The following is a 27,352-nucleotide window of genomic DNA, read 5'->3' on the forward strand; positions in this document are numbered from 1 at the left end:
AGCTGCACCTTTCCTCTCCCTGGCAAAGGATAAAAAGTGTCCCGTTCTCACTGCCCCCAGACTTGAGCCATCGGAGCCAAGGACACCAACAGGGGCGTCTCTGCAGATCTCACAGCCCCTTCTCACACCGTGTCATTGAGGAATCCCATTAGAAGAGAACTCAAGCTTGGATCGATCTTGGAGACAATCCCCAAACCTCTGCCAGAGCTGGAGGGTTAATCTGGGACCATGGACTCCAACCACCCTTTTAGAATCGAGGTCTAGAGGGCAAAAGAGACGTTTTAAAACTGACCCATCAACATGGTGCTTCTCGTTGTCCACCGTGCTTGGTCACTTAGGAGCAAGATTTTTGTACATTTCAGAGAAAACCCAGGGGAGGAGGCAGGGACGGGAAGGCCGGCGCTCCCCCAGCCAAGTTGGGTTCAGGCACAAATCCTCATGTTAGAAACAGCGAGTCCCACCCCTGAGCTGAGACTTAAATGACAGGGCTCTCGCGGAGGCTTCTCGTTCAGTAAGCAAATGTCCCGGCAGCCCTGACTGCGGAGGTCCTCGCCTGCCCCTGCCTCCATGCGGACGAGCGGGCACTCGATGATCTCTCATCATCTCTCATCATTCTCTCATCACTCCTCATCATCTCTCATCATCACTCATCTCTCATCATTCTTTCAATATCTCTCATCATCTCATCATTGTCATCATTCTCTCATCATCTCATCATCTCTCATCTTCTCTCATAATCTTATTATCTTCTCATCTCATCTTGTCATCTCATCTCTCATCTTCTCATTATCTCATCATCTCTCATTATCTCTCATCTTCTCATCTTCGCATTATCTCATCTTCTCATTTTATCATCTCATCTTCTCATCTCATGAGCTTCTTCTCATCTTCTCTCATCTTCTCATCTCTCATCATCAGAAAACCAGAAGTCAAACAGTCACCTTCCCCATTTCTCCGAACCCGGGAACGTTTTTCTACAATCATACAATCAATGGGAAGGAAGAAAGGTTACAACATGAAGACCCTATCTTCGGCACACACCATGAGGGCAGAGCACGAGCGTAGAGTTATGAGACACGGAGGTTGCTATTAGGAAAAGCTGGGTTCAAATAGTTTTTTCAGAAACTTGTTATGAAAAACTGGGTAGATCATGTAGCCTCAGCCTCAGTTTCTTCATCTGTAAAACAGGGACAATATCTGTAAAGCCTAAGTGTAAGTAGTCCAGTACCTAGAATATAATAGGTGCTTCACAACTTCGCATCCCCTTCCCTGCCTGGCTCATAGGATTGCTGTAATGATCAAAGGAAATCACGGAAGTCAATATTAATCAGAAATTGAAGGTAGTCTTTTTTTTTTCTAACTACCTTCTATAGCTAGGGGGATAAAGTCTCTCCCCCCTCCCCCCCAGGCAATTGGGGTTGTGAGTTGGCCAGGTCACGCAGCTAGGAAGTGTCTGGGCCGCATTTGAACTCAGGCCCTCAAGCCTCCAGGGCTGCGCTTTCCCCTCAATTGCCTGATTAAATTGTATTAAACTAAATAGCCAGAATTAGTTAAAAAGGAATAAAAATGCCAAGCCCCCAAATCTGACAAGAGCCCTTCTGGCTACACCACTAGGGGGCAGGTCCCTGGAGAGCGCGCGCGCTCAGACGCGCACACAACAACGTTAGCCAGGTGGGCGCCCCGCGTGAACGATGACTACGGAGCTCTGGTGCTTGGCTGGGGAAGGCGTCTCGGCGGACCCGAGAGCTCATGTCTGTGGGCGCGCACGCGCACGCGCACGCGCAAACACACGGTCTACACTTCAACTCCTCCGCCAAAGTCATCAAGTGCCTCCAGAGAAGCTGGACCCGAGGAAGGCGGGGCGACCCACGTGCGCCTTTGTGGCGTCATAAAGATACAGGGGCGTGTCCTAGAAGCTCCGCCCCCCCGGAGCGAGGCCGAGGCGGCGGGGCGCTCTGCCCAGAGCTGAGAGCCGGCCCGGCCGGGCGTGGGGGCGGGAAAACGCCAAGGCCCGCCCCCTCCCCGCCGTGGTTGATCCGATGCGGAGGCCCGCCACCCGGGCCGCTGTGGATTTGAGCGGTGACGGCGGGAAGGCGGAGCCTCCGCCGCGGGGCCCTCTATTGGTAGAGGGGCGGGGCCCCGCGGGCGGCACACGGGGCCGATTGGCCGGCTCCTGGGCCGGGGGGCGGAGCCCATCCGCGGGGTGGGGAGTGGTGGACTCCCGGGCTCGAGGCCGGGGCACTGCCGAGTCCCGGCCCCTGGGCTCGGTAGTGGTAGTGAGCCGAAGCAGGGGCTCTTCGACGGGGCAGCCGTGGGAGGGCTGGAAAGCCGAGCCGCGGCCCCTGGGCTCCGTATTCGTGGTGGGCCGGAGCGCCGGGGTCTCTCCGCCTCCGCGGAGACGGGAATGCCGAGCTCCGCCCCCAGACCCCGCGGCGCTCGGCAGTTTCGGAGGAGCAGCGCCCCGGCCTGCTCTGCGGAACGTTTCGGACCACAGGCCTCGGAAGACAGCGGCGCACCCAGTCAGCCCGCGCCTGGGTACCAGGCCCGCTCCCCAGCCCGTGCCTCAACCCTGGAGGCACGTGTCGGGTAGCACCCCCGGCCCGCGAGGGGAAGGCTGGGGGGCGGCCCAGCTCACCAGAGGTGCCGGCGTGAAGGGAAGACGCAGCCCCGCCCCGGGGGACCGCCATCGGCGGGAGAGCCGAGCCCCGCCCCCTCAGCAAGGCGATTGCTGGGAACCAGGGGAACGTCCCACTAGCCCGTTCCTCGTTCCGAGGGGAACTTCTACCGTCCGTCACCGGCGTGAGGGCGGAGCCACCTCCCTTCGGCTGGGGGAAGGCCGAAGGGCGGAGGCTCCCCGCATCAGCTCGTTATTGGGTGGGAGACCAAGCACCGCCCCCTCAACTCGCCAATGGTCTGAGGGAGCAACATCGTCCCTTCGTAACGGCGCCGGACGCAAGGCGGGACCTGCCTCCTTCAGCTCCCTATTGGCTGGAAGACCAAGTACGGCCCCCTCGACTCGCCAATGGTCTGAGGGAGCAGCACTACCCCCTCGTAGTGGCGGCGGACGCAAGGCAGGACCTGCCTCCTTCAGCTCTTTATTGGCTGGAAGTCCCAGCACCGTCCCCTTGGACCGCCCTTCTTGTCCGCGGGGGGTCAGGGTCCAGTCCCCCGGACCTGGCCGGATGCGAGGAGCCGAGCCTTCCTTGCTCAGCTCCTCCCCGTTCGGCCGCAGCAGTCACACTCCCGCGGTTCATTCCCGCTGGGCGGGGCCTGTGTCCTCCCAGTCCTTCCCCGGCCGCTCCAGTCCCGGCCCGGCGGCTCCCCATTGGTGGAAGGACGAAGGCCCGCCCCTAAGCCGGAAGGTCCGGCCTCCCTCTCCGCATTTCTCCTGGTTCGGGCGACCCAAGTCCAATCCTTCGTGGCCTCTCTCTGAAGGCAACTTCTCCCGGCCAACCTCGCCTCCAGGACTCCTCTCGGGAGGGCGGGAGGAGCCCGGACCCAACTTCCTCTGGGAGGTGCCGGGGGGGCGTGGCCCGGAGTTGCTTTCAGCCCAGCAATGCTGGTTGAGAGGGGGAAGAAGAGCCCCGAGTCCCCCTCTGACCAGAAGGACCTCGCAGCCCGTTTTAGAGTCCACACTATTCCGCCACCAAGACTGGCCGAGCCCCGAAGTACGAAGCTCCGCCGCCTTCGATCACTACTGGAGAGACAGTCCCGCACGGGACCCTCCCCCGTGTGACGTGTGGAAGGCGGAGCCCCGCTCCCAGGAATCTCTGCGGCTGGGACAGAGAAACCTCGCCTCCTTTCCCCCTTATTGGCAGGACGACAGAGTTACATTCTCTTACAGGGGGGACGGTTACAGAGCCAAGCCCCGCTCCCCAGACCTTTTGTTTGGAAAGCGAGGTTTCGCTCCTTCTCCTCCATATTGGGGAGAGGGCGGAGCCACGGGCCACGAACTTGGAGATCCCTGGAAGTTCTCGGATCGCCCCATGGATTCCCTGTTTGGAAATCGAGGTTCCGCCCCCTCCGCTCCCTATTGGCTGGAGGGCGGAGCCACTACCACTCAGCTCGGCGACAGTTGGAGGTCGCAGCCTCGCCCCCTAGACTTTGTTTTGCTCGGGAAGAGGAGCCCCGTCCCTTCTGGTCCTTATTGGTTGGAGGGCGGGGCTACCTTTTCTCCGCTCCGGAGTGGATGGAAGGCGGAACCGCGCCCCTCGGACTTTGGGTTGTTTGGTAAACAAAGTGCGGGCACTGACCCTTCCTATTGGTTGGAGGGTGGAGCCGCGGACCCTCCCCTCGGAGATGGTTGGCGGACTGAGCCCCGTCCCCTGGACGCGGACCTCTGGGCTCCGTATTGGTTAGAGGGAGGAGTGCCGCCGGGTGCGGGATGCGGGATCGGCCGCAAGCAGGAGCCGCGATCCCTGAACTCGGTGCCGTTTGGCTGGCGCGCTGCCGCCCCCTCGGCTCGCTGTTTTTCGGACAGCAGAGCTCCGGACGTAGGACTCGATGTTTTCTGGGAGGCGGAGCCCCGCCCGGCACGCTCTTCGGCCTTGGGAGTGCAAAGGCCGGCTCCTCAGGAAGCCTGGTCTCTGAACGGCCAGCCCCGAGCTCTCGAGTTCCGTTCGAGCGCGGAGACCCGCCCCTTTACCCCGCCCCGCTTGAAGAGCTCCACTTCTGGCGTCGAGTCCGAAAGTTGTAAAAAGACGAAGTCCCTCCCCCAGGCCCCGTAAGATGACGTTTCCAGGGTTCGGATTGGCTGTTTCGAGAAGACCCGCCCCCGAACCGGAGACGTAGCGATGGGCGGGCCCCGGGGCTGCGCAGTAGGAGCGGGCCGCGGAGGTGAATGGCCGCGTCCGCCTCTCGCTCCGCCGCCCTGCGCCGTCCGCGCTTGCTGTTGCTGCCGCCGCCGCTCCCGGGGGCCGCCCGGCCCGGCCCGCGGCCGCGCCTGCGCTGCTCGGGGCCGCTCGTCATGCAGCCGCCGCCCGCTGCCCGCGGCTGGCTCTCGGGCCTGCGCTTCGACAACCGGGCCCTGCGGATGCTGCCCGTGGAGGAGCCGCCGCCCGGCGGAGACCCGGCCCCTCGGCCCGTGCCGGGCGCCTGCTTCAGCCGCGTGCGGCCCTCTCCGCTGCGCGAGCCGCGTCTCGTGGCGCTGTCCGCCCCGGCGCTGGCGCTGCTGGGACTGGGCCCGCCGCCGCCCGGGGCCGCGCCCGAGAGCGAAGAGGAGGAGGTGGGGGGGCAGAAAGAGGAAGCCGAGGCCGGGGCAGCCGCCTCCCGCCGCCGCCGCCGCGCCGCCTCCGCGGCCGAGGCCGAACTGGAGCTGTACTTCAGCGGCAACGCGCTGCTGCCCGGCTCGGAGCCCGCCGCGCACTGCTACTGCGGCCACCAGTTCGGAAGCTTCGCGGGGCAGCTGGGCGACGGCGCCGCCATGTACCTGGGCGAGGTGCTGGGCCCCGACGGGCAGCGCTGGGAGCTGCAGCTCAAGGGCGCCGGCCTCACGCCCTTCTCCAGGTGAGCTCGAGCCCCCGGCCCCGCGCGCGCGCGCCCGATCCCCGCCCCCGCCGGCCCCCCCCCCCCCCGCCCCCGCAGATGTGCCCGTCAGAGGGAGCCCCCCCCCCCCCCCGCCCCAAATACGCGGCTGGCACCGATGTCCCGCTCGAATTCGGGCGTCTCGACCACAGGAAAAGGTGCCTGGTTCCTGAGCCCGCCCTCCCTCCCCTCCCCTGCCCCCTCCCGGGGAAGGCGGGGGGCACCCGCTTCACTCCTCTTTCCTGGCTGTTTTCGGAGATGCGGGACTTAGGGTCTGTCTGGCCCCTGATTTGACAGGAAACCGAGGCCTGCAGAAGGGCAGCGAGCCCGAGGAGGCTCAGATAGTGATGCATCTTGTCCTGACACAACTCGCTTCCCGTCACTAAGGCCCTCCCTCTTGGGTGATCGTGTGTCCCCCTCGGAGGGCCCCTGGCCCTGCTGTCTGAAGCTTCTGCTTCCTCTTAGTCTCGGGACATTTCTGCCCCTCCTTACCTTCCCAAGCCACCTTCAGCCCTCGTGTTTCCAGCACATGCTCCGTCTCTAGCTTGAGTTCTCTCATTAAGAGAATCCCAAATACTGAGAACAGCTGGCCTGGGTTTGCAGCTTTGCAAGTAGATGACCTCTGAGCCTCAGTTTACTTTTCTGTAAAATCTGCCCTGCTGTGAGGGAAGTGCTTTGTGACCAGGAAAGGCTCTGGAAATGTGAGCCGTTATAACCACAGGCTATCGTGTTCTGTCCTTTCTGACCAAAGATCAACATGGTTTTCTATATGAGCAGCAGGTGACAAATTTAAGGAATCAGATTTCACAGGTTTCTTTGACTTTTCTGCCAGTTTTTGTTTTAACATTTTGTGGGTGAAACTTCTGATTGTTTCTGAAAACCCTCAGCGGAGGTCTCTTTGCCTGGGATGGAGGCAGTCCTGAATCTTAAATGCTGTGCCAGCTGTTTACAAAAGCGCTGCTGGTCCCACTGATACCCCAGTAGAAACTGAGCACCTGACAATAGTAATAGTGTGTCTGCTGCCTGACATCTCACACACTAACCTTGGCGACTTGGGTTAACTACCCAGTGGTTCCCCAGCCTGTCTAACTGGGGGTGCTCGGGGGCTGCCGTTTGTTCCTTGGTCAGGTGCCCGTGTATAGAATGGGCACTGCCGGAGCCTAAGAGCCCATTACAGGCTTTCAGGAAGATCGTTCTTGTAGGATTAGTCTGAATGGCTGCCAGATTCTGGATTAGGACTCTGAAATCTCACCTGGGATAAGAAGTAAGTCCCTTTGTCTCAGGGTCAGCTAAAACAGGCGCCAAGGGGAGTTTGTCTTTGCCAGTATCTGCCAAGGCTCGGGGCTCTATGCTGAGCCAGGTCACAGCTTGGCCAGCCCCCTCTGTTTGAACCAATGAAGCTTCTCTGGGTAAATGTCACAGGGAGAATTTAATTCCACATGGATTCTCCGAGATCTCAGCATTCCCGGGAAGTTCTGTTGGTGATAGACAGTCAGGGTCCATCACTCCTTTACTCTCTGCCTCCACTTGCTTTCTCACCAAGTGGTTTTCTGGATAACTGAGGCCTGGGATTTTGCTTGTGTGTGTTTTGTGCCCCTCTTCCCTTCATCACTTAATGCTGGACATTTTTGAAAGATTGGGCATTTGGCAGAGAGATAAGATTAATCTGCTTGGTCTGCAGGTGAGAGCTTGAACCCGGGCTTGGCTTCCTCTGCGCTGGAGTTGTCCCAGAGTGCATTGGGTTTGGGAGCGAGTTCCTTTGTGATATAGAGTATTCCAGCAGAGACCAGAAGATGACACATTAGTGAGGTTCCTGCTTTGGGAAGAGGCTTACATAATCCCCCAGGTTTATCTTCTTGGATGGATTGATCCCTGTGGCACAGGACAGTCCTTGGCTGCCCCAGGAGCCTGTTTGTTCCTGTTTATTTTAGGATTCAGATTTGCAAGGGACGTTAGAAATTGTGTAGTTCAGAGAGGAAAATGGAGGCCCCAGAAATGTGGGCAGACAAGTGACTCTTCTAGGGAACCGTCTGGGTTCTCCCCCCTGCCACGTTTAGGTCCTCGCCTGGGCTTTGGCCTGGTTTTTTTGGGGAGGTGCGTCTGCTACAGCTTTTTAAAATGGAAATACTGGCCGTGGCCTTGGGGTCAGAGCTGGGGGAAGCGGGAGATGAGCCCTTTTAGCTGCGGGGATAAGCATTCCACCTTCCCTGTGGTCCCCAGGCAAGCCGACGGCCGGAAAGTCCTGCGCTCCAGCATCAGGGAGTTCCTGTGCAGCGAAGCCATGTTCCACCTGGGCATCCCCACGACCCGGGCCGGCTCGTGCGTGACCTCCGAGTCCAAAGTCATCCGGGACATTTACTATGACGGCAACCCCAAGTATGAGAACTGCGCGGTGGTGCTGCGGATAGCCTCGACTTTCCTGAGGTGAGGGTCGAGACCCACCTCGGGCTAACTCTGGGATTGGCTGGTCTGGATTCTGGCCCAGGCCCAACGCCAGCCTCCCGAGACCAAAGCGCTCTGGGCAGGCTCTAAGGGATGAGGGGGGGTATATGCTGTCCCCCCTCCCCAGTGGAAGATGGTGCTGGGAAGACCTTGGGGAGGTCCACTACAGTATGGCCAGTTTAGGGTCTGCTTGGCTCCTGGCATGGGTCGCCCTGAGGCGCACAGTGAAAGGCTCTTGGCTTTGCTGGACCCGGGACCCCCTAATTCAGTGATTAGGGCATGCAGTTATGTAATAAGCAGGCCAGCCTGGCCCCGGAAGGGTGCCTTGTTGATGGCTTGAAAGCCGAACGGGGTCGGCGTTAGCCGTGACATTGGACCTCCTTTATCGCTGGCTGCTGATCCGGTGCCAGCTGCATGGGCCGGCACAAGCCCGGGGCCTCTGATGCCAAGGAGAGATGTTACTAATTAAAGAGCTGCTCAGGGCCCGCCCTGCTTTCTTGGCATGGAATCTGGAGGAGGCCAAAGGGAGCCCAGGAGCTGGAATATGGGGGGGAGGCCCTTCTCTCCTCCCTCTGGCCAGGGAGAGTCCCTATAAAGACTGGCTTCACTTTGCCTCCCAAGGGGGCTTCTGGGCTCTGGGGTCCTTCCCCTTTCCCGAGTTGTGGGTCCCAGGTGTGATACCTGAGCTTTGGCTGCTTACACAGGGAGGGGCTGCCGTCCTCACAGACCCTTTTTCTCCTCCCAGATTTGGCTCTTTTGAGATTTTTAAGCCCCAAGATGAACAAACGGGGCGCAAGGGCCCCAGTGTGGGCCGGAATGACATCCGGATCCAGATGCTTGACTATGTCATCGGCAGTTTTTACCCAGAAATCCAAGCGGCCTTTGCAGAAGACAGCGTGCAGAGGAATGCAGCCTTCTTCCGCGAGGTGGGTAGGGTTGGGGGTCCCTCCTGTAGCTTTTCCCTCCCTCTTCCTGGCAGACCTTTTGCCCAGGTTTCAGTGAGTCTTTTTGTTAAGCATTGTACCCCTGGGTCTTAAAGGGCTCAGGAGACCCTCTGCATCTCTGCTGGAGGAGCCTGAGACCTGGAGCCGGCTTCTTGCAGGGGAAGGCAGGATGCTCTGGCAGCCTCAGGAGTTGAGCCAGCCTGGCCGGGCAGTTGTCCCAGAGTCCTCTCTGGTGCTCAGATGACCTCGGCCAGGCCCCTCTGCCCTCCAGGGCCGCAGCAAGAGCACCTGCCTTTCCTGGGGACGCCAGCTTGAAAATCCCATTAGGACAAACCAAGGATAGATAGAAAAGATGAGGAACTCTGTTTTCAATAGCCTGAGGCCTCTGAATTATTGCTGAAGCCTTCAGCGTCTTTATTATTGTCTGCTGTGTACTTGGCCCATCAGTAAATATAAGACGCACAAGGGAGCTGAGGGATAGGCAGGGCATGGGTCTGTGTTCTCAGAACTGAACTTCTTGGAAACCTTTCTGTGGTTACTGATGGTTGGCAGTGCTCTCCCCATCTCTGGGAGTTTGGGACTGAGATCCTCTTTTGGGGGGCCACCTCCCCTCCTCCTTGGGCAAAAGGACTAGGTGGAGAGCAGAGGCCACCAGGCCACTTTTTAGGAAGAAGCCATCTCTGACTGAGGAGTGGGACAGCTGGCGGGCGCACACCTGGGGAACCTCCCTAGGAAACCGCCTCCTCTTGAGTTTTTCCCCACCAGGCCACATCCCCTTGGCTCTTGTTCATGCGGAGGGGCACCGGGCCAGCCCTTCCAGCCTCTGTGGGCAGTGTGATGGGCTCAGAGGAGGGGAAGAAAGAAAAACCAGAGTGGCCTGCTTGCACCAAGATGGACCCGGGCAGAAGCCAGCTCTGAAGCCGGGCGGTGACCGTGCCCCTTCCTTTGACCAGGTCACTCGGCGCACGGCGAGGCTGGTGGCCGACTGGCAGTGTGTGGGCTTCTGCCATGGCGTGCTTAACACAGACAACATGAGCATTGTGGGACTCACCATTGACTATGGGCCCTTTGGGTTCATGGACAGGTGAGTCACCTCTCCCCGGGACCCAGGGATCCCCCACGCTGGCCAGGACAGGGCAACTCATTGTGACTCCCCGGCCAGGTACGACCCCGACCACATCTGCAACACCTCGGACACGGGGGGCCGCTACGCCTACAACAAGCAGCCCGAGGTGTGCAAGTGGAACCTGCAGAAGCTGGCTGAGGCCCTGGTGCCCGAGCTGCCCCTGGAGCTCAGCGAGCCCATCCTGGAGGAGGAGTACGACGCCGAGTTTGAGAGGTACTATTTGCACAAGATGAGGCAGAAGCTGGGTCTGATCCGGCTGGAGCTCGAGGAGGACCGGGAGCTGGTGTCGGCCCTTCTAGAGACCATGCACTTCACAGGTCAGTGGGCTGAGGGCCGGGAGAAGGGAGCGACTCCGTGGAGCCAGGGCCTCTGCCCCCGGCACCCACGGGCCTCCTTTTGGATTCCAGGGGCAGATTTCACAAACACTTTCAATTTACTGAGCTCCTTCTCGGTGGCCCTGGAGCCCAGCCAGGACGCCCGCTTCTTGGACCAGCTGGCTCAGCAGTGCGCCTCCTTGGAAGAACTGAAGCTGGCCTTCAGGCCGCAGATGGATCCCAGGTAGTTGCCCTGTGTGGCCCAAACGGCATCCTGAGCACGGGGCCTCGGACCTTCCCATCTGGGTGACCCTAGAGCACTTGCCTGTCTCAGCTTCCTCCTCTGCAGAGTGGGGATACTGCAGCCCTTCCCTCCCCTCCGAGTGGTGGGGGTCCCGAGCGCTCATCTGTTGGGTCTGCTCATGGCATCTCTGTGGGACCCCCAAGGGAGCTGGGAAGTTCTTTCTGTCCCTTGTTGATGACTCTTCAGGGCAGAATAATGACATTCACTGGACGCAACTTTAGGGTCTACAGAGGACATGTGAGCCTCCAGCCCAGGAGATGGACATTACCATTTCTGAGATGAGGAAACTGAGGCAGGCAGAGAGGTTAAGCTGGGCTCAGATTTTTATGGCTCCTGGAAATCTGAGTTTGGAAGCTGCAGTTTCCTAGCAGTGAGCTTTGTGCTGTGCTTCATGCCCAGGCTGTAGGGAGTTATATGGGAGGCTGTCCCCCACTCCCAGGGGAGAGGGAGAGACACTAGTCCCTGTTGGGTGGCTGCCAAGAGAAAGCCTCTGGGATGCAGAAGTGGCCCTTGTGAAGTCTCCACACCCCTTCTCCAACGTCTGACACAGGACAGGAGGAGGCCTGAGGCCCTTCATGAGCTAGTAGATGGAAGGCCGTCAGAGAGGGCTTTCTGGAGGAGTGAGTGCCTGGGCAGGGTCTCAGAGGAAGTCCTGGAGGACTCTGGGCAGAACAGGGGGAGACAACTGTGTGGAAAGCCAGTCCGCTCTTTGTGACAGCAGGACAAGGTTGGGGGTGGGGAGGACACTCGATTCCTGAATCATGGTGGCCTGAGAGAAGCAGGGAAGGGGCTGCGCCTCCAGAGGCCACTCCATGGGAAGGGACAAAGTAGGACTAGACACCAATGACTTAAGGAAAGGTGAACCTCCAGGCTGTGGGAGTGAGATTGCAAGGAGGCTTGACAGGGGAAAGGCGAGCTCTGAAGCCAGGCCGGGACTGTGCCCCAGCAGATCACTAGTAGCTAACTTTAGACAAGAAAGGAGAGCTGCTCATTACCCACAAGCTGCAAGAGAGAGTGGGGGGGACACGAGGGTTGTGGACAGACCCTGGAGAGGTGGATGGGGGAGGAGAGAGGGGCTCTACTTTCCCTGACCTGTGCAGGTCAGCTGAGCTCTGAGGTGGGAAGAGCAGGTCCGGAGGGCCCAGGCAGCCAGCCCGTTCCCTGATTCACTCAGCAGTACCCAGGGTGAGGAGGTGGGGGAGGCTCACCTGTGTGGGAGCATGGGCCTAGGCTACACCCCAATCTCTTTGCTCCTAGGCAGCTCTCTATGATGCTGATGCTGGCTCAGTCCAATCCGCAGCTCTTTGCTTTAATTGGGACGAAGGCGAGCATCAATAAGGAGCTCGAACGCATCGAGCAGTCCTCCAAGCTGCAGCACTTGTTGCCCACCGAGCTCATCAGCCGAAACCGGGAGCGCTGGGAGACGTGGCTCCAGAGATACAGGTGAGGAGGGGCTTGCCTCTGAGCTCCGGGCCCTGTGCCCGTCCTCCAGTACACTGTAAGCCCCTGGGGGGTCAGCTGCACCTAGCCTAGTGCCTGGTAGACAGGAGGTGCTTAATCAGGGTTTGGTGAATACCCCAGGGGGGGAGCCACGGCTGGCATCCAGCATTCCTCCATGTGATTCCAGGGCCCGGTTGGAGAGAGACGTGCAGAGCACAAGTGGCCCGGACACGTGGGGCATGGAGCGCGTCAGAGTCATGCGCTCCAACAACCCCAAGTACGTGCTGAGGAACTACATCGCCCAGAATGCCATCGAAGCCGCAGAGCAGGGAGACTTCTCAGAGGTATGGGTGGGAGCTGCTGAGGGCACGGGGTGAGGGCTGCCGTGTTCCCTGCTTATGGCCTGCTCTGTTCCACCTCCCTGTGCAGGTGAGGAGGGTGTTGAAGCTGCTGGAGAAGCCCTACTGTGAGGACTGGGAGGCGGCCCTGGACATAGAGGCCGCAGGCCCAGTGGAGACCGCACAGAGTGGGGAGGCCTCAGGTGGCAGCCGCCCATCCTACAGCAGAAAGCCCCCGCTCTGGGCTGCAGAGCTGTGTGTGACGTGATCTTCGTAGCCGCCTTGGGGGTCTTTTCCTACCCACAAGGCTGTTCTGGGCACGCTGAGCCCCTGAAACAGGCCATTGGGCAGCTTTGGTCAGCCCCACCCCACCTCAGCCCCCTCTGGTCGTTTCTCCATGAAGACAAAGACATCCAGTCAGTTCTGACCTGTCTCTGTCTGATGGCAGCTCAGCAGCCCGGCCTCCTGTGCTTCTCCCTCCAGCTCTGGTCAGAGCCCCCGCTTCCCCCTTTGCTTTCTTTTGAAGCTGTTCACGGAATGACATTCACTTCTGGTGGATGCAGATCTCCCTCTTGTGAGGGGACTTAAGACTGGAGAGGGGGACGGGACCCTCCTCCTGCCCCCGAAGAGCGTGAGCAGCCCAGCTGCTGCCTTCTTTACCTTCAGTTCCTTAGAGACACTTGGCCCACGACTAGGAAAGTATGGCTAACCTCAGTGAGGGGAAGGGGGCCGCCCTTGCTGCTTGTCCTGTCCGCCCGACAGCCCCCCTCCAATAAATGGCTCAAGCTGACTGCCCCTCCGACCTGGCGGGTGGAGAGCTGCCCGGGACAGCCCCACAGGGGCGCCAGAGCCTTTATTAAGTGGCTATTTACAGAAAAGTAAGAAAGTGAATTCTATTATACAGCACTTCTTGCCTGGGACTCATGTGTCTCTGTAGTAGTTGTTGAAGTTAATTCTCAGGAGGAAGTCTTCAAGATGGGGCTGGTAGCCTCGGTTCACCAGCTTGGTGACCACTGCAGGGAAGAAAAAGAGGCAGGGTATGTACCCCGGGGTGACAAAGGCCACCGAAGATGGCTCCCCCAATCCCCGGTCCTCACCTTTGAAAAGAAAGTGAGAGTAGTACTTGAAGGTGCTGTAGGACTGCTGCATGAGGGCAAAGTTGGGGTGCACGGCCACCTGCTGGCCGCCATCATAGGTCCAAGCCTGGGAGATGAGCTGAGTGCGGAACTTGAGGATGAGGCTAAAGATGCTATGGATGACGTTCATGACAGGGGCAGCCTTCTCCGTCAGCAGCCCCCTGGGGTGGGGAGCAAGCGGAGGCGAGGTCAGGCTTCCCCAGCCAAGCCCTCTGCTCCTTTCCCCACCAAGGGAGCCCTTTCAACACAGGCCTCCATCTCCCAACCAGCTGTGCCCATGGGGGTAGCTTGGTCTCCACTGGGCCCTCCCTTTGCTGAGAAGAGACCCATCCTATGCTAGGGCGGCCCTCCAGGCCGGTGGTCTCCTAGGCCACCAAGTCCCCAGGCATGTCTGACTGGTCACAGTGTCCCTGCTTCCCCTCCTCATCCCACCCAAACTGCTCAACGAGCTCTGAGTTGCCAAATCCCCCCTACTTTTCCTCCATGGTCTCCTTGATCTCACTGCATGCAGCAGTCCTGGCTCCCCCCCCCCCAGGTGAGCTCATGAGTCTTTCCTGGCCCTTGGTGCGGATCCCTCAGAACCCCCCATCCTGCTCGCGCTCTCACCAGCATCCTGGACCCTGTCTCTCAGCCCCACCTACAAACCAGCCAAGGTCATTCCCCCTCTGATCCTGCCCGGATGCAGCCCCTGCAAGAGCTGCTACGGGGGGGTGGGGGGGAGGGGCAAGGCAGGGGGCTACCTGCCTCCAGAATCTCCCTGCTCCCATCATTTAGCCACCAAAGCATGGCTTTGACCACATCACCCCTGCTCAAACTCCAGCCTTGGTGACAGGGGGTCCGTTCCAGTGACATCAGCCACTCCTGACTCCATTTCTAGCCCCTCCCTCTTGCAGGAAGCCTCCTCCAGCCCCTCTTAATTCTAGTGCCTTCCCTCCATTAGTTCCTGTTTATCCTGGACCTAATTTGCTTTGCATTTGCTCCTTTGCACGTTTTCTGTGTCCATCCTGCCCCCCTCCCCCCATAAGACTATGCTCCTTGAGGGCAGGGTCTGGCACACAGCAGGCACTTAACAGATGCTTCCCACCGACTTGAATTCTGCCCAGCTTTCCTTCTGGGCCGGCACACAGACGAGTGCAAGCAGTTTCCTGTGGCACTTCTGGGCAGACACTGGCACCTTTGAAATCTAGGGCCGTTGAGGTATGTAATGGACAGATCCCTGCACTTGGGGTCAAGGAGACCAAGTTCAAATCCAGCCTAAGAGCAAGTCACTTCACCTCTGTCTGCCTCAGTTTCCTCCACTGGAAAACGAGCATAACAGTAGTACCTACCTCACAGGGTTGTTGTGAGGCTCAAATATTTGTGAAGTACCTAGCACACTGCCTGGCAAAGTAGGTGTTTAATAAAGGCTTATTCCCTTTTGAGTGTGGGAGAGAAAAGCTGCCCTCTTCCCATTATACCATACGTGTACCTCTTTCCTGCCACCCCGAGAACCCCCCCCCCCCCCGCTCTTTACCTGAAGATGGCTTTGTTGAGGTACTCGGCGTGAGTGCGGTGAATCTCCTCCAGGTTGCTCACAGAGGACAGCTTGTTGCCAAACTCGCGCCACGTGACATGCAGGATCTGGTTGGCGATGTAGCCCTGGATCACCTTCACAAAATGCTGCATCTCGTGTTTAAAAAGCTGGAGCTGGCGGAACTGGACCGAACCAGACGCGTGGTTCACCAACGCTGGAGGGAACGAGGGAGCCAACAGAGCAGAAGAGACCTTAGCGTCCCAGAAAGCAGGCCACCCACTTCTGGGTCTGCCTCCCCGGCTGCTAGGCCCGCGGCAGGCCCCAGGGCCCTTACCTGTGCGCTTCAGGTGGAAGCACACGTCTTTCAGGGTCCACATCATGTGCTTCAGCTGCAGCAGGAAGGAGAAGATCTTGTTGTATTTGTTCAGGCAGCTTTCTGTGATGACGATGTTGAGGGGCCAGTCAACCTAAGGAGGAGAGAGACCCAAGGGTGGGCGCTCAGGCAGGTGGAAGCCCCTGGGCACAGGGCACAGAGACGCTAAGATCAAGAAACCGAACAAGCCCCGAGTGGGCCTGTGAGGTCTATCAGACGTTTAAAGAACAATTCCAGGACTAAAGGACTCTTGCCCAATCTTGGTACCTGAAGCACAAAGAAAACTCTAGGACAATTTTCCTGATGAAAAATTTAAACACGAGCATGGAAATTAGAAAACTATTGCAAATGCTATACACTAATAAAGCCAGACTCACACTAGGAATTCTGAGTTGGTCCAAAATTCTCAAAAACGAGAAGCATGGACTGACCGTGTGTCAATAACTAAGCCAACAAAAATGTTGTTTCAGTAAATACAGAAAAAGGTTTTGACAGAATACTCTTTGTTACGCAGAATAAAAATACAAGAATAAATGGAGCTTTCTTTAAAATGCAAAGTGTCTAAAAGCGTCAGCAAGCATTGTGTGTGAGGGGATAAGCTAAAGGAAGATCGGGGGAGAAGCAAGGGTGCTGATTATCACCATTCTTCAAGGTGAGACTAGAAATAGGCGCTATAGCAATAAGATGAGAAAAAGAGATTGAAATGTAGGCAACAGAGACAGCAAAGTCACTTTTTACGGAAGACTCAGAGAAATCAACTAAGCTGGTCACAATTACTTCCGAGCAAAGTCGTAGATAAATCCACCCAGACCAACCACTTATTTCTCTAGATCCTCAACAAACCCAGCAGGAAGAGATGGGGAAAATTCCACTTAAAAGAACCGCAGATGATATAAAATCCTGGGGGGAATCTGCCTACTAGGACACATACGGGAACCATGTAAATGCAAGTATAAAACATTCTCCACATAAAGACATCTAAGTAATTGTAGATAATTGCAAGAATAAATATCCTTTGGCCTCATGGACACAGCAGGCCAATAATATAAACAGGAATATGGCCTAAGTTAATTTCCTTAACTCGGCACCATATCAATCAAATTACTGAAGAGAAGATTTGCAGAGGTAGGAAAATCTCACAAAATTTATCTGGAGGAACAAAGGGTCTCAAGGGTAGCAAGGAAATCAATGAAAATTTAAAAAATGGGAAGGGCCAGCAGGATGGGATCTCCAAGTATACGGAAAAGCTATACTCATCAAAAGAAACAGGATGTTCACTGGAATAGATGAGACAGGGGGTGGCAATGAGGTGGGGAAAAACTCAGCACTGCAGCCCAGTGTTTGACCAACCCAAGCATCCCAGTGTGGGCAAGAGCTCACTCCAACAAAACCTGCAAAGGGGTCTGGGGGAAACTGGGCACAGCCTAGCAGGGAATCGAGTGAAGCTTTCAGAACTTCAAGATGGAGATGGGCCGACTCCAACATGGCCACAAAGCCCTCAGGATGTGGCCCAGATTATCTAGGGGGGCTTCACTGTGATTGGGCAGCTTCCTCTCCAGGGGACTGCTCCTTTCCCTATCCACTGCCCCAACAGGGATTCTGCGCCCTCCTTGTTGGTAAGCAAGGGATGGGTATCAATGCCCTCATTACATTCAGATGGAGGTAACAATTGGCAGATACAGTCAGAAGTTGTGGGGATGACTTGTCTCCTTAAACACCAGGATTTTACCGGAGCAGAGAGACACTTGGAAATGAAGAGGAAGGAGAGGATGTAAGAACAGGAGCGCCGCCATGTACCTTGTACCTCAGCTCAAGACAGCTCAGGGCGTCGGGGGCATTGGCGGTGAACACCTCCGGCAGGTACTTGAGGGCAAAGGAAAGGTTGGCAGCAAGCTTGGTGTCCCCATGCAGGCTGTACTGCAGGGCTTTGGTGAGGAAGGAGTTGAGCACCAGAGGGTTCAGGAACTCCCCGGGGGTCTGCCCAGAGCCCAGCTGAAAGAGAAACCAAGATGTGGCACTTGGCAGGGGCTGCCATAAGGGGGCTGTGCCCCCAGTAGCTGACTGCCCACAAGGTAGTGCAGTCTCTGCAGAGACTAGTAGAGAGACCCAGATCAACAGCAGCCAATCCTCAATAGCCCATAAAGCCTCCCCCACAGGGCGGCAGAGATCAAGACCTGCTCTCTGTGTCAGCAGCCCCTGAGCCCCTTCCTAGAGCTGAGGGCTGAGTAGGCCGGTGCCCCGGGTCCCACAGCTGGGAGCCCCAGTGTCCCTTAGTAAGGCCCTCTACCTCCCTGGGCCTGCCCTGGGCTGGACTCTTGGTCCCTCCACAGTAGGCTCTTGCTCTCCTGGGCTTGGTCAGGACCCCACCCCTTCCCCAACAGCTGTCCTCGGGCCCCTCCCCCTGGGGTCCCTTCTTTGGGCCCGTCGGGGACGGCACCCCCCCCCCCCCCCCAGCACACACACACACACACCTTCTCAAAGAGCAGGTCACTGAGAGATTGAGCAAACTCGCCGTCCTCCATGAGCAGAAAGTGCCTCAGGGCCTCAAAGTGCTTTTCTAGGCTGAGCTCCACAAAGAAGTAATCGACCACGGCCTTGTTCACCAGGGACACGCTGCGGGGAGAAGCGTGCTACGGTCAAGGCCGGGCCCGGCCTTCGGACACGAGGGCAGGGCCGTGGCCCAGACAGGGGGGCCTCAGACCCCCCCCCCCTTCTCTGCTCCAAGGGACCGGGCGCTCACTATCATGCAAGGTTGCTCAGAGAGCCAGAGCTGCTATGGAATTCTCCCTGACCCCAGGGGAAGCCTCTCCCCACAAAGCCCCTGCACGGCAAGGCCACCGCTCAGCCTCCGGGGCCCGGGCAGACACGTACTGAGAAACCAGCGGCGCCGTGATGGAGTGCTTCATGAGCACAGGGAGGGTCAAGAGCTCACTCAGCTGAACCGACGTCTCGTCAGTCGCCGTGGGCCCTCGGGGATCCATGGGGAAGGAGAAGGGTCTGGGAATGATGTGGCGCAGCAGGTGGGACACTGGAGGCTCCGCTGCAGGAGAGGGAACCCAAAGGCTCAGCTGTGTCTGCAGGCCTGGGGTGCTCCAAGGCCCATCCCGCAGCCCCTGGCCCAGCCCAGGGCCACTCACACATCAGGCCGTAGCTGTCCTGGTACTTCTCGAGACAGTACTGGTCCGACAAGGCTTTCAGGTAGGCCTGCTCCCGGGCACAGCCCTTGGCTCCATCCTTCGCCTCCTCGGGGCTGGCGGCCATGGTTGGGGCTTCTGCTTCTTTCTTTGGGAAAACATCAAAGCAGAACCCCGTGGCTGTGGCTGTGGGCCTCTCCTGGGGGACCCTGCCAGCCAGCCTGTGCCCACCTGGGAGGCGCTCGGGCCCTCGATGACAGAGCAGAGTCGCCTTCCAGGAAGTACAAGGTACTGCCTGGAACCAGCCCAGGCCAAGATCATTACCATGGGGGTTTCTGGGCTGCAGGGGGGAAGACCCTTCTCCAGGGACAAGTACGGGATCAGGGGCAGGTATAAGGTGAGGGAGGAGGGCCCTTCCCCAAGGACAGACAGAGAGTCACCGAGGGCCTAGCCCAGGGAATACAGGGACGTGGGGGAGAGGGCAGGGCGGAGCCAAAGCTAGCTCGGAGTCCCTGCTCCCAGCCGGCTGTGGCTCGGGCTTCAGCCCCCTTTACCTGTGGTTCAGGAGGCTGGTTTGGAGAGACATCCCCACTCTCATCGCTCATTACGTCTGAATCTGGAAAAGCCAAATGGGGCCATCGCATTCAGGATATCCTTCCCCTTCCCCTTTCCCTGCGTCCAGCACTCCCACATTTGGGTCCACCACCAACAGCCTCGCCTGAGCTGTCTCCAGGCTTTGCAGGGTCTCAGTTTCCTCTCTGTGCCCCCCAATACCAGGGTCCTGGCTGTGTGAGAAGCCTACTTCACTGCAGACCTGCCCCTGAGAGGGGAGAGGAGATCCCCTGGCACCGAGGAGCCCCCCTAAACTGCTCTGGGGCCTCAGGGTGGCCTCTGTCCCCCTGGTTCCCCACCCCACCCCCAGTTTTGCCCTGGGGGCTTCATGAGCAAACCAAGCCAATCCTTCATAAGCAGAGGACAGAGGGGGCTGGTCGGGGCAACAACCCCCAGGAGGAGGAAACCAGGCCCCTGGAGAGGCGTCAACCCACGGCTTCCTTAATGGTCCAAATGCCACAGTATCAGGTGAGGTGAACAAATGCTGGGTGCCTACCAATAGCCGGCCTCTCCCCGGCCTTGATGGCCGGCCTCTCCTCAGCCTCGATGGCCAGCCTCTCCTCAGCTTCCCCTGCCATCCGTGGGACGAGCTCCTGTCCTGGTTCTCCGGCTTCAGCAGCTGCAGCCGAGGTCCGGGGTGCTTCCCCCGCCTGCGGTGGCTGGTCTGGGACCGGGCAGCCCAGTTCCCTGTTGTACAGGAACCACTGCATGGTGGAGGTGGCAGCAGCGGGGACCGTCTGTCTGGGAAGGGGCTTGGGAGAAGGGGGCAGCTCCCTCTGGCCCAGCTGAAGGCTGGACTTTGAGACGTGGCCAAAGGTGCTGCCCTGTGGCCGGGGGTCCTCGGCCTCCAGAGTGAGGTCACCCAACTTCAGGTGGGACTGAGAGGCGTGGCCGTGGAGGTTCCAGCGGGGTCGAGCCGAGACCACCTCTGACACGTAGGCCCCCAGGGGGATGCTGCTGTCCGACACGTGGCCGTGGACGCTCCCTCGGGGTGGGGCCGCCTCCACATCAGCAGTGTACTCGCCCATCTTGATGTGGGAGGCGGAGACGTGGCCGTGGACATTCCACCTGGCCCTCGTGGTTTGGGGGGCCAGCGGCTCCGGGACCGACTCTCCCAGTTGGATGCTGGAGTCTGAGGCGTGACCGTGGAGGTTCCAGCGGGGTCGGTGGCGCGTGTCCCCGGGTGCCGGGGGCACTCCATCTGTATGGACCTTGGTCGTGGCCGCGGAGCGGAGGATGGTGTTGAAGTCATAGAGCTGCTCTGGGCCGCCCTCCTGGTCCGCCGCCCCCCCGGGAGCTGCAGGGGGCAGGTCTGCGGAGATAGTCTGCAGCGCTGCTTCCAGCAGGGCCGGGGAGCCCGAGGCAGCGGGCAGCTGCTCTGGGAGGGGCCTGGGCAGGAAATCATCCATGTCCAGGCCGGAGCCCGGCAGCTTGGGCTCCAGGGTGTGGCCATCTGGGCCCATCTTCTCCAGACCATCCTTCTCCGGGCCCACGTCCTCTGGGCCTGCCTTCTCTGGGCCCTCCTTCTCAGGGTCCATCTGTTCTGCTGTCCAGGTGCCCACTGAGGGCGGCAGCCCCTGCGCACGCTCACCAATGTTCTCTGAGCACTGCCCAGCCTAAAACGGAGACAGGGGCTGATGGTGTGAGCAGGGCAGCGTGGGGGATTGGGACGAGACAAAGGAAAGTTCTGGAAACAGATGGAGTGAACCTGAGCTTGTGCTCAGACCTACACATGCTGGGGTAGGACTCCCCAGGACATATTCGTGAGTGGCCCCTCAGGCCCCCCGCCAGTCTCCCAGGGTGGAAGCCCTCCTATTCCTGCCCATCGCCAGGCCTGATCTCAAAGCTCGAGAGGGCCGTTTGCCATCACTGGGTCCGTCCTTGACGCTCACGCTTCACTTCCTATCCCAGTGAAACTGGCAGTACCACGACAGTGAGGAAGTGGGGAACAGGAACCTGACAGTAAATACTGGGGGCCAGTCATCCCAGACAGCAGAGACCGAAGCCCCCGGCACTGTGAGTCAGCACCACATATACTCCGCCAGTCTGCACACGGAGGGCACACGCTGGTGTGGGGCGGGCTGGGGAGCAGAGAACTAGAGCTGGGATCTCTGATCCAAGAAGGGAAGGGGGACAGTTCCCCATCCCAAGGGACCAAGGGGGCTTCAGATGATCAGGCCCAATGCTGGGGGCTCACCTGGACTCCAGGCTCTCCTGCAGAGGCATCCACGTGACCGGGAGGACGGACACCGGGGAGGATGTCAAGTTTCTCCCTGTATTTTCCTTCAGAGACATTTTGAAGCATCTCCTGAAATTCAGAATATAGCACAGCAACAGACCGATGCTTTCTAGCATGTGTAGGTTTACCGAGCGCTCTCTTCCAGTCTTTGGTTCTTTGTTCCGAATATACAACAGGCTTGGATAGCCGTTCATACTCGGTGGTGCTCCCTCCAGGAGCCCATAAGCCATTTCCCCAGCACCCACCCCAGGGCCTGGCACAAATGCAGCCGGGCAAGCAACCCACTGATTTGCTAGCTCGGGCCTCTTTTCAGACTCTCATCTGTACCCAGAACAGAGTGAAAGCTCATCATGGACAGGGACACCCAACTGAGTGCCCAGCACACGGGAGCTGGCGCTTAATAACTGACTGCCTCCTTGGGGGATTTCCTCACAACGGCCCTACAAGATAAACAGGACAGGGATCACTACGCTCATTTTACAGATGAAGATACTGGGGTTGAGAGAGGTCACAGGACTTGCCCGTGGTCACCAGCTGGGACTGACCCTCATTTGGTGACTATATGTGACCCTTCAGGTGTCCGAGCTGACGCTACCTGGATGCGTTTCTGGTCTTCCTTGAAAAAGTTCAGCCGGGCCGTCTCCAGCTTGTGCCTCCGGATCTTCCAGAGAGCCCGCTGCTCGCGGCGAGCAGCCTCCTCAGACAACTTGCTGTAGTGGTCAATTAGATCCTGCCTGCAGGGACAGAGACAGACCTGATGCATCCCTGCATGAGAAAGCTCAGTCCTGAGGCTCTGTGTGCCCTCAAGAACATGTATTAAAATGGGGGGGAGGGAAGAGATGTCCCACCCCCAAGAACAGAGCATCAAAGACACATCAAATAAATCCTCCAAAGGGCAGGAGGGGACCCAGGCAGGAAGGGCTGGGAAGTTATGAACCCCAAGCTCTACACTAAGACACTTACTTTTTTAAAAATAAAAACTTTCCCCAAGTACATGCAAAGACAAATTTTAACCTTCATTTTTAAAAATCCTGACTTCTAAATTCTTTCCCTCCCTCACCTCCTCTCCCTTTAAGATAAACCAGTTTGCTACAGGTAGTTCACATGCAATCAGGTAAAACAGATTTCTGTATCAGTCATGCCAAGAAAGACAACAGACCAAAAAAAAACCAAAACCAAAAATAAAAACCCCCACAAAAAAAAAGCAAAGACTTTTACTTTGCTAGTTACTTAAAACTAGTTTTAAGTTTGCTTTGATCTGCATTCAGTCTCCTCTTTCTCTAGAGGCATTTAGTACTTTTCCTCCTGAATCTTCTCGAAACATTGTATTGCTGAGAAGAGCTAAGTCATTTCCAGTTGATCATGGTGTATACAATGTTGCTCTTACTGTGTATAGTGTGCTTCTGGTTGTTTACTTCACTTTGTAGCAGTTCAAGTAAGTCACTTTACAGCGGTTCACACAAGTCACTTTGTAGTGGTTCACGTAAATCACTTTGTAGCGATTCACGTAAGTTTTCCCAGATTTTCTGAAATCATCCTGTTCGTCATTTCTAATAGCACAACTAATTATTCAGACATCCCCCAATTGATGGGCGTCTCCTCAATTTCCAATTTCTTGCATCACAAAAAGAGATGCAATCCTCTTTTTGATGTTGTTCACTTGCATTTTGTTTTCTTACTCATTTTCTTTTTTGATCTGACTTTTCTTGTATGACAAGAGAATTGCGTAAATATGTTTATACATAATGGATTTATTTTTACCTGTATAATATATAATTGGATTGCTTGCCATCTAGGGGAGGGGGAAAGGAGGGGAAAATCTGAAACACAAGGCTGTGCAATGGTTAATGTTGACAAATTATCCATCCATATGTTTTGAAAATAAAAAGCTTTAAAAAAAAAAAAAAAGAGAGAGATACAACCAATATTTTCATACATATAGGTCCATTTCACCTTTCTTTGGTTTCTTTGAGATACAGACTAGTAATGGTATTGCTGGCTGCTCAAAGGGTAGACACAGTTTGATAGTCCTTTGGGTGTAGTTCCAAACTGCTCTCCAGAATGGCTGGAACAGTTCACAACACCACCAACAATGCCTTAGTGTCCGAATTGTTCCATAGTCCCTCCAACATTTGTCCTTTTCCTTTTCTGTCACATCAGCCACCCACCACAAAGTTGTTTTAATTTGCACTTCTCTAATTCATAGTGAATAAGAGCAGTTTTTCATCGACTACAGATAACTTTGCTTTCCTCTGAAAACTGCATATTCATTTCCTTTGACCATTTATCTACCGAGAAATGACTTGTTAGAATCACTTTCAAAAACAACCTTCCTTTTTTGCGTCTTTCCTTCTATAGAGAATCACTTGTGTTTGTTGATGACTATCCACATTTTTTTAAAAATCTGAAAGAAGCCCTCCAAAGGTCCCGACCTCTATTCCAACCAACTCCTTCCTCCTCAGTCTATGGTGACTCCAACACTGACACAGGGAAGTCAGAGGCAATGGCTTTGAGCAACACCCAGTGTGTGAGAAGTCCCCATTAGAGTGGGACCAACCGGCCTCAGACTTGGGAGGAAGGATGTCTTCTGCAGTCCAGACACGAGGCTGGGGGATTTACTTCCTGATTCATACTAGGTACTTTTTCATCAACAAATCCCTCAAATAGGGGCAGGTAGGTGGTGCAGTAGACAGAGCATCAGCCCTGAAGTCAAGAGGACTTGAGTTCAAATCTGGCCTCAGACACTTCCCAGATGTGTAACTCTGGGCAAGTCACTTAACCCCAATTGCCTTGGCAAAAAACAAAAAACAAATCCCTCAGATGCATCAGGAAACGTTCAATGAATGAAAGGGACACGGAGGCCCAGTATAATATTCAAGAAAGGCTCCATTTACAATGACATTCAGGGCTGCTGAGGCAAAACAGCCTTGGCACTGACAGCAAGGAGACAGGCAGAAAGCCAGGAACACTTTGGCCTTTGGGAACCCTATAACCTAGCACAGGGCTAAGCACATCAAAGGTGCTTAAGCAATGCACAAAAAGGAAAAATCTACCAGTTCATGTGGCCTTTCGTGGAGATAGCAGCCATAAGCCTTCATGTTCTCTTGAGACAAAGTTCAAAGTACATTTTCTCCTGCTTCAGGTCAATCCCTGATAACTGACTTAGAAAATAACATGCTTCCAAAAAGTCCGTGCCTTCTACAGAATAGTGGGTGTATACTGGTCTAGCCAGATGTGGGGAGAAAGTCCAAAGTATCTGTACAAAAATATCTAGAGTAACTCTTTTCTCTATAACAATGACTTAGCTGTTTTCAGCAATCAAACGATCCAAAACAACAACCCCAAAGAATTCCGGATGAAAAATGCTATCTGCCTCCAGAGAAAGACTTGATGTTTGAATACAGATTAGAACATGCTTTTTTTTCTCCACTTCCTTCATTTTTCTTTTTCATTTAAGTCTTCTTGCACAAAATGACTCACATGGAAAAGTTTTACATGATTACACATGTATAACCTCTATCAGATTACTTACCCTTTCAGAAATAGGGAAAGGGAAGGATAGAGTTTGAAACTCAAAACTCAAAAAAAAAAAAAAAAAAAAAAAACCCAACAACAACAACAAAAGAAATTCCATGTAAAATAAACTGCAATCAATATAAATTACATGGGAGTTTACCTGTCAATACACACACAAGAACAATATGAATACAATTACAAAACACTCTTTCACACAAATAAAGAGAGAGTTAAACAACTGGAGAAATATCCATTACTCATGAGTAGACTGAGCCAATGTTACAATTCTAGTTAAGTCAATTTACTTACTCAGTGCCATTCTAATCAAACTATCAAAGAATTATTTAGAAGCACTAGAAAAAAAAAAAAATAACACCACAATTCATCTGGAGAACAAAAGGGGAAGAATAATCAAGGAAAATCTGAAGGAAGGTGGCCTAACAATACCACCCTTCAAATAATATTACAAAGTAGTAATCACAAAACAATCTGGTACTTACTAAGAAACAGAATGGTGGATTGCTGGAATAGATTAGGTATACAATATACAAAAGCAAATGACCAGAATAATCTAGGGTTGGATAATCCAAAGAAAGAGCCAAGCTTTTGGATCAAAAACTTGCCATTTGACAAAAATTGCTGGGAAAACTAGAAAGAAGTTTGGCAGAAACTAGGTATAGATTTATATCTCACACCCAAGATAAAGTCTAAAAAGATAAATGAGTTAGACATAATGATATCATAAAAAAAATTAGGTTAAAAAAATGTATTAGCAGGTCTGTGGATAAGAGAAGTGTTTATGAGCAAGAAAGAGAAAGAAGGAAATAAAATGGGTAATTTTGATCACATGAAATTAAAAAGATTTTTGCACAAACAAAACAAATGAAGTCACAATTAGAAGCAAAGCAGAAAACTGGGAAAAAATTTTACAGCAAGTTTCTATGAAAAAGGCCTCAAATATATTGAAGGAACAGAACCAAAGTTGATGCACTGAGGTCCCAAGCACATGAGGCTAAATAGTAATTGGACTATACTCTATTAATATACATGCTTGGATAAAGAATGGCCCCCACCCACTCTCTGTGCAAGTCCTGATGTGTTGTAGAGGAAATGACGATTTTGGTGGGTGGAGGCAGAGAGAGAGACAGGAAGAGAAGCTGGGAGAGATTGGCCTGGGTTCTAGCTGCTGGTCTAGCTAGCTTCTTGACTCAGCTGCACACATTGCTATTGCCTATTCCCTTCCACCTCTGATCTTTCTTCACTGAGAATAAAGATTGATGATTTTCCCCTAACCTGAATTCCTGACTCCGGCTGATTTTAAAATACGCGGTCTTCACAGCAACATGGCTAATTTAGAAATATGTTTTGCTTCACTTCACATGTATAATGGGCATCATCATGTTTGCCTTCTCAATGGGTGGGAGCGGGGCTGGAAGGAGGGAGAGAACTTGGAACTAAAAATGTTTTTATAATGTTACATAAAATGTATATATAAAAAACAAACAAAAATGTTTATTTTTTGAAAAGATGAAAAAAAATGAAAAATTTTTAAAATTTTAAAACTGATATGAACCTTTTGGGAAAACAGAGGATGGGACCAGGCAGGCCCAAGGAGGCTTGTGGCCTGAAAAACTCTGTTGCCAACGGGCCTGAGCTGTTTGAGAACATACCTTGCCTTCCGCTCCAGTTCCTCCTCCAGCGCTTTCAGTCTCTTCTCTCTCTCGCGCAGCTCACGGGCGTAGCTGAAGTCATCATCAAGCTCCTCCTGCTTGGCTGCCAGGCGACGCTACAGCAACACATGTTGGCACTGAGTGACCCAAGACAGCCTGCAGTTTGCACCCCAAAGACACTTCCAAAGACAGCAGACCCACCTCCTGATCCTTCAGAAACTGCTCTTTCAGTTTCTGGAACTGCTCTCGTTTCTTGGCATCCAAGGCCATCCTTTCAGACACGTGTCGATCTGTTCAGAAAAGGAACGATTCTGTTAGAGAAGACCCTGAGCAATCTGAATTGTTCATAAAATCCAGGATCCTTCCTGGTGCACAAATGGTAAAGGGGAGCAGGGAAGCAGAGCGTACCATTCAAGGCCTTCAGCACTCGGGAGGCCGTGTCCCGGGCATGCACAATTAATTCTTGCTTGGCAATCTCCATCCGCAATTTCTGAAAGACAGGAAACAAGGTGAGTGGTTGGTGCCTTCGAGGTTCTCGGGCAGCCCTTTCTGACCTGCTCCAGGCTCAGTCCCACAGATGGCTCATCTGGCCCCTCCAGAAGGCCCCTCATCACAAAACCTCCCCCGGTTGTTACCCCCTGACATCTCCCTCCCACATGGCTCTCTGCTGCTGCTTCCAAAGCCAGCTCAAATCCCCTTTCCTCCAAGAAGCCTCTGGCCCAGATGCC

The 27,352-nt window shown here is 55.3% G+C and overlaps 2 protein-coding genes across 6 annotated transcripts in view; one reads left to right on the forward strand and one right to left on the reverse strand.

Annotated features, from left to right (window-relative positions):
* The first annotated feature begins 4,822 nt into the window (after positions 1-4,822).
* SELENOO (selenoprotein O) lies at positions 4,823-13,483 on the forward strand. Its single transcript, XM_031938671.1, has 9 exons — positions 4,823-5,505; positions 7,744-7,947; positions 8,711-8,891; positions 9,863-9,993; positions 10,072-10,352; positions 10,443-10,593; positions 11,911-12,096; positions 12,281-12,437; positions 12,523-13,483. Exons 1-9 carry the CDS (start codon positions 4,841-4,843, stop codon positions 12,706-12,708), a joined length of 2,142 nt encoding a protein of 713 aa, XP_031794531.1. The 5' UTR covers positions 4,823-4,840; the 3' UTR covers positions 12,709-13,483.
* The window catches only part of TUBGCP6 (tubulin gamma complex associated protein 6), a 28,603-nt gene continuing 14,215 nt past the window's right edge, over positions 12,965-27,352 (reverse strand). For 2 of the 5 annotated variants that reach the window (XM_031938666.1, XM_031938667.1), the window contains exons 12-24: positions 27,033-27,114; positions 26,826-26,914; positions 26,625-26,740; positions 22,034-22,172; positions 21,397-21,507; positions 19,696-20,815; positions 19,142-19,203; positions 18,591-18,735; positions 18,325-18,493; positions 17,925-18,066; positions 17,251-17,445; positions 15,081-15,547; positions 12,965-13,728 (exon numbers count right to left, since the gene is read on the reverse strand). In XM_031938666.1, the coding sequence (XP_031794526.1) occupies positions 13,353-13,728; positions 15,081-15,547; positions 17,251-17,445; positions 17,925-18,066; positions 18,325-18,493; positions 18,591-18,735; positions 19,142-19,203; positions 19,696-20,815; positions 21,397-21,507; positions 22,034-22,172; positions 26,625-26,740; positions 26,826-26,914; positions 27,033-27,114 (3,213 nt within the window). In that variant the 3' untranslated portion in view covers positions 12,965-13,352. The remainder of the gene's footprint in view (positions 13,729-15,080; positions 15,548-17,250; positions 17,446-17,924; positions 18,067-18,324; positions 18,494-18,590; positions 18,736-19,141; positions 19,204-19,695; positions 20,816-21,396; positions 21,508-22,033; positions 22,173-26,624; positions 26,741-26,825; positions 26,915-27,032; positions 27,115-27,352) is intronic. The other 3 variants (XM_031938670.1, XM_031938668.1, XM_031938669.1) reach the window with 3 other exon arrangements.

This window comes from Sarcophilus harrisii, chromosome 5 (assembly GCF_902635505.1).
Source record: "Sarcophilus harrisii chromosome 5, mSarHar1.11, whole genome shotgun sequence".
In the NCBI taxonomy this organism is placed as follows: domain Eukaryota; kingdom Metazoa; phylum Chordata; class Mammalia; order Dasyuromorphia; family Dasyuridae; genus Sarcophilus; species Sarcophilus harrisii.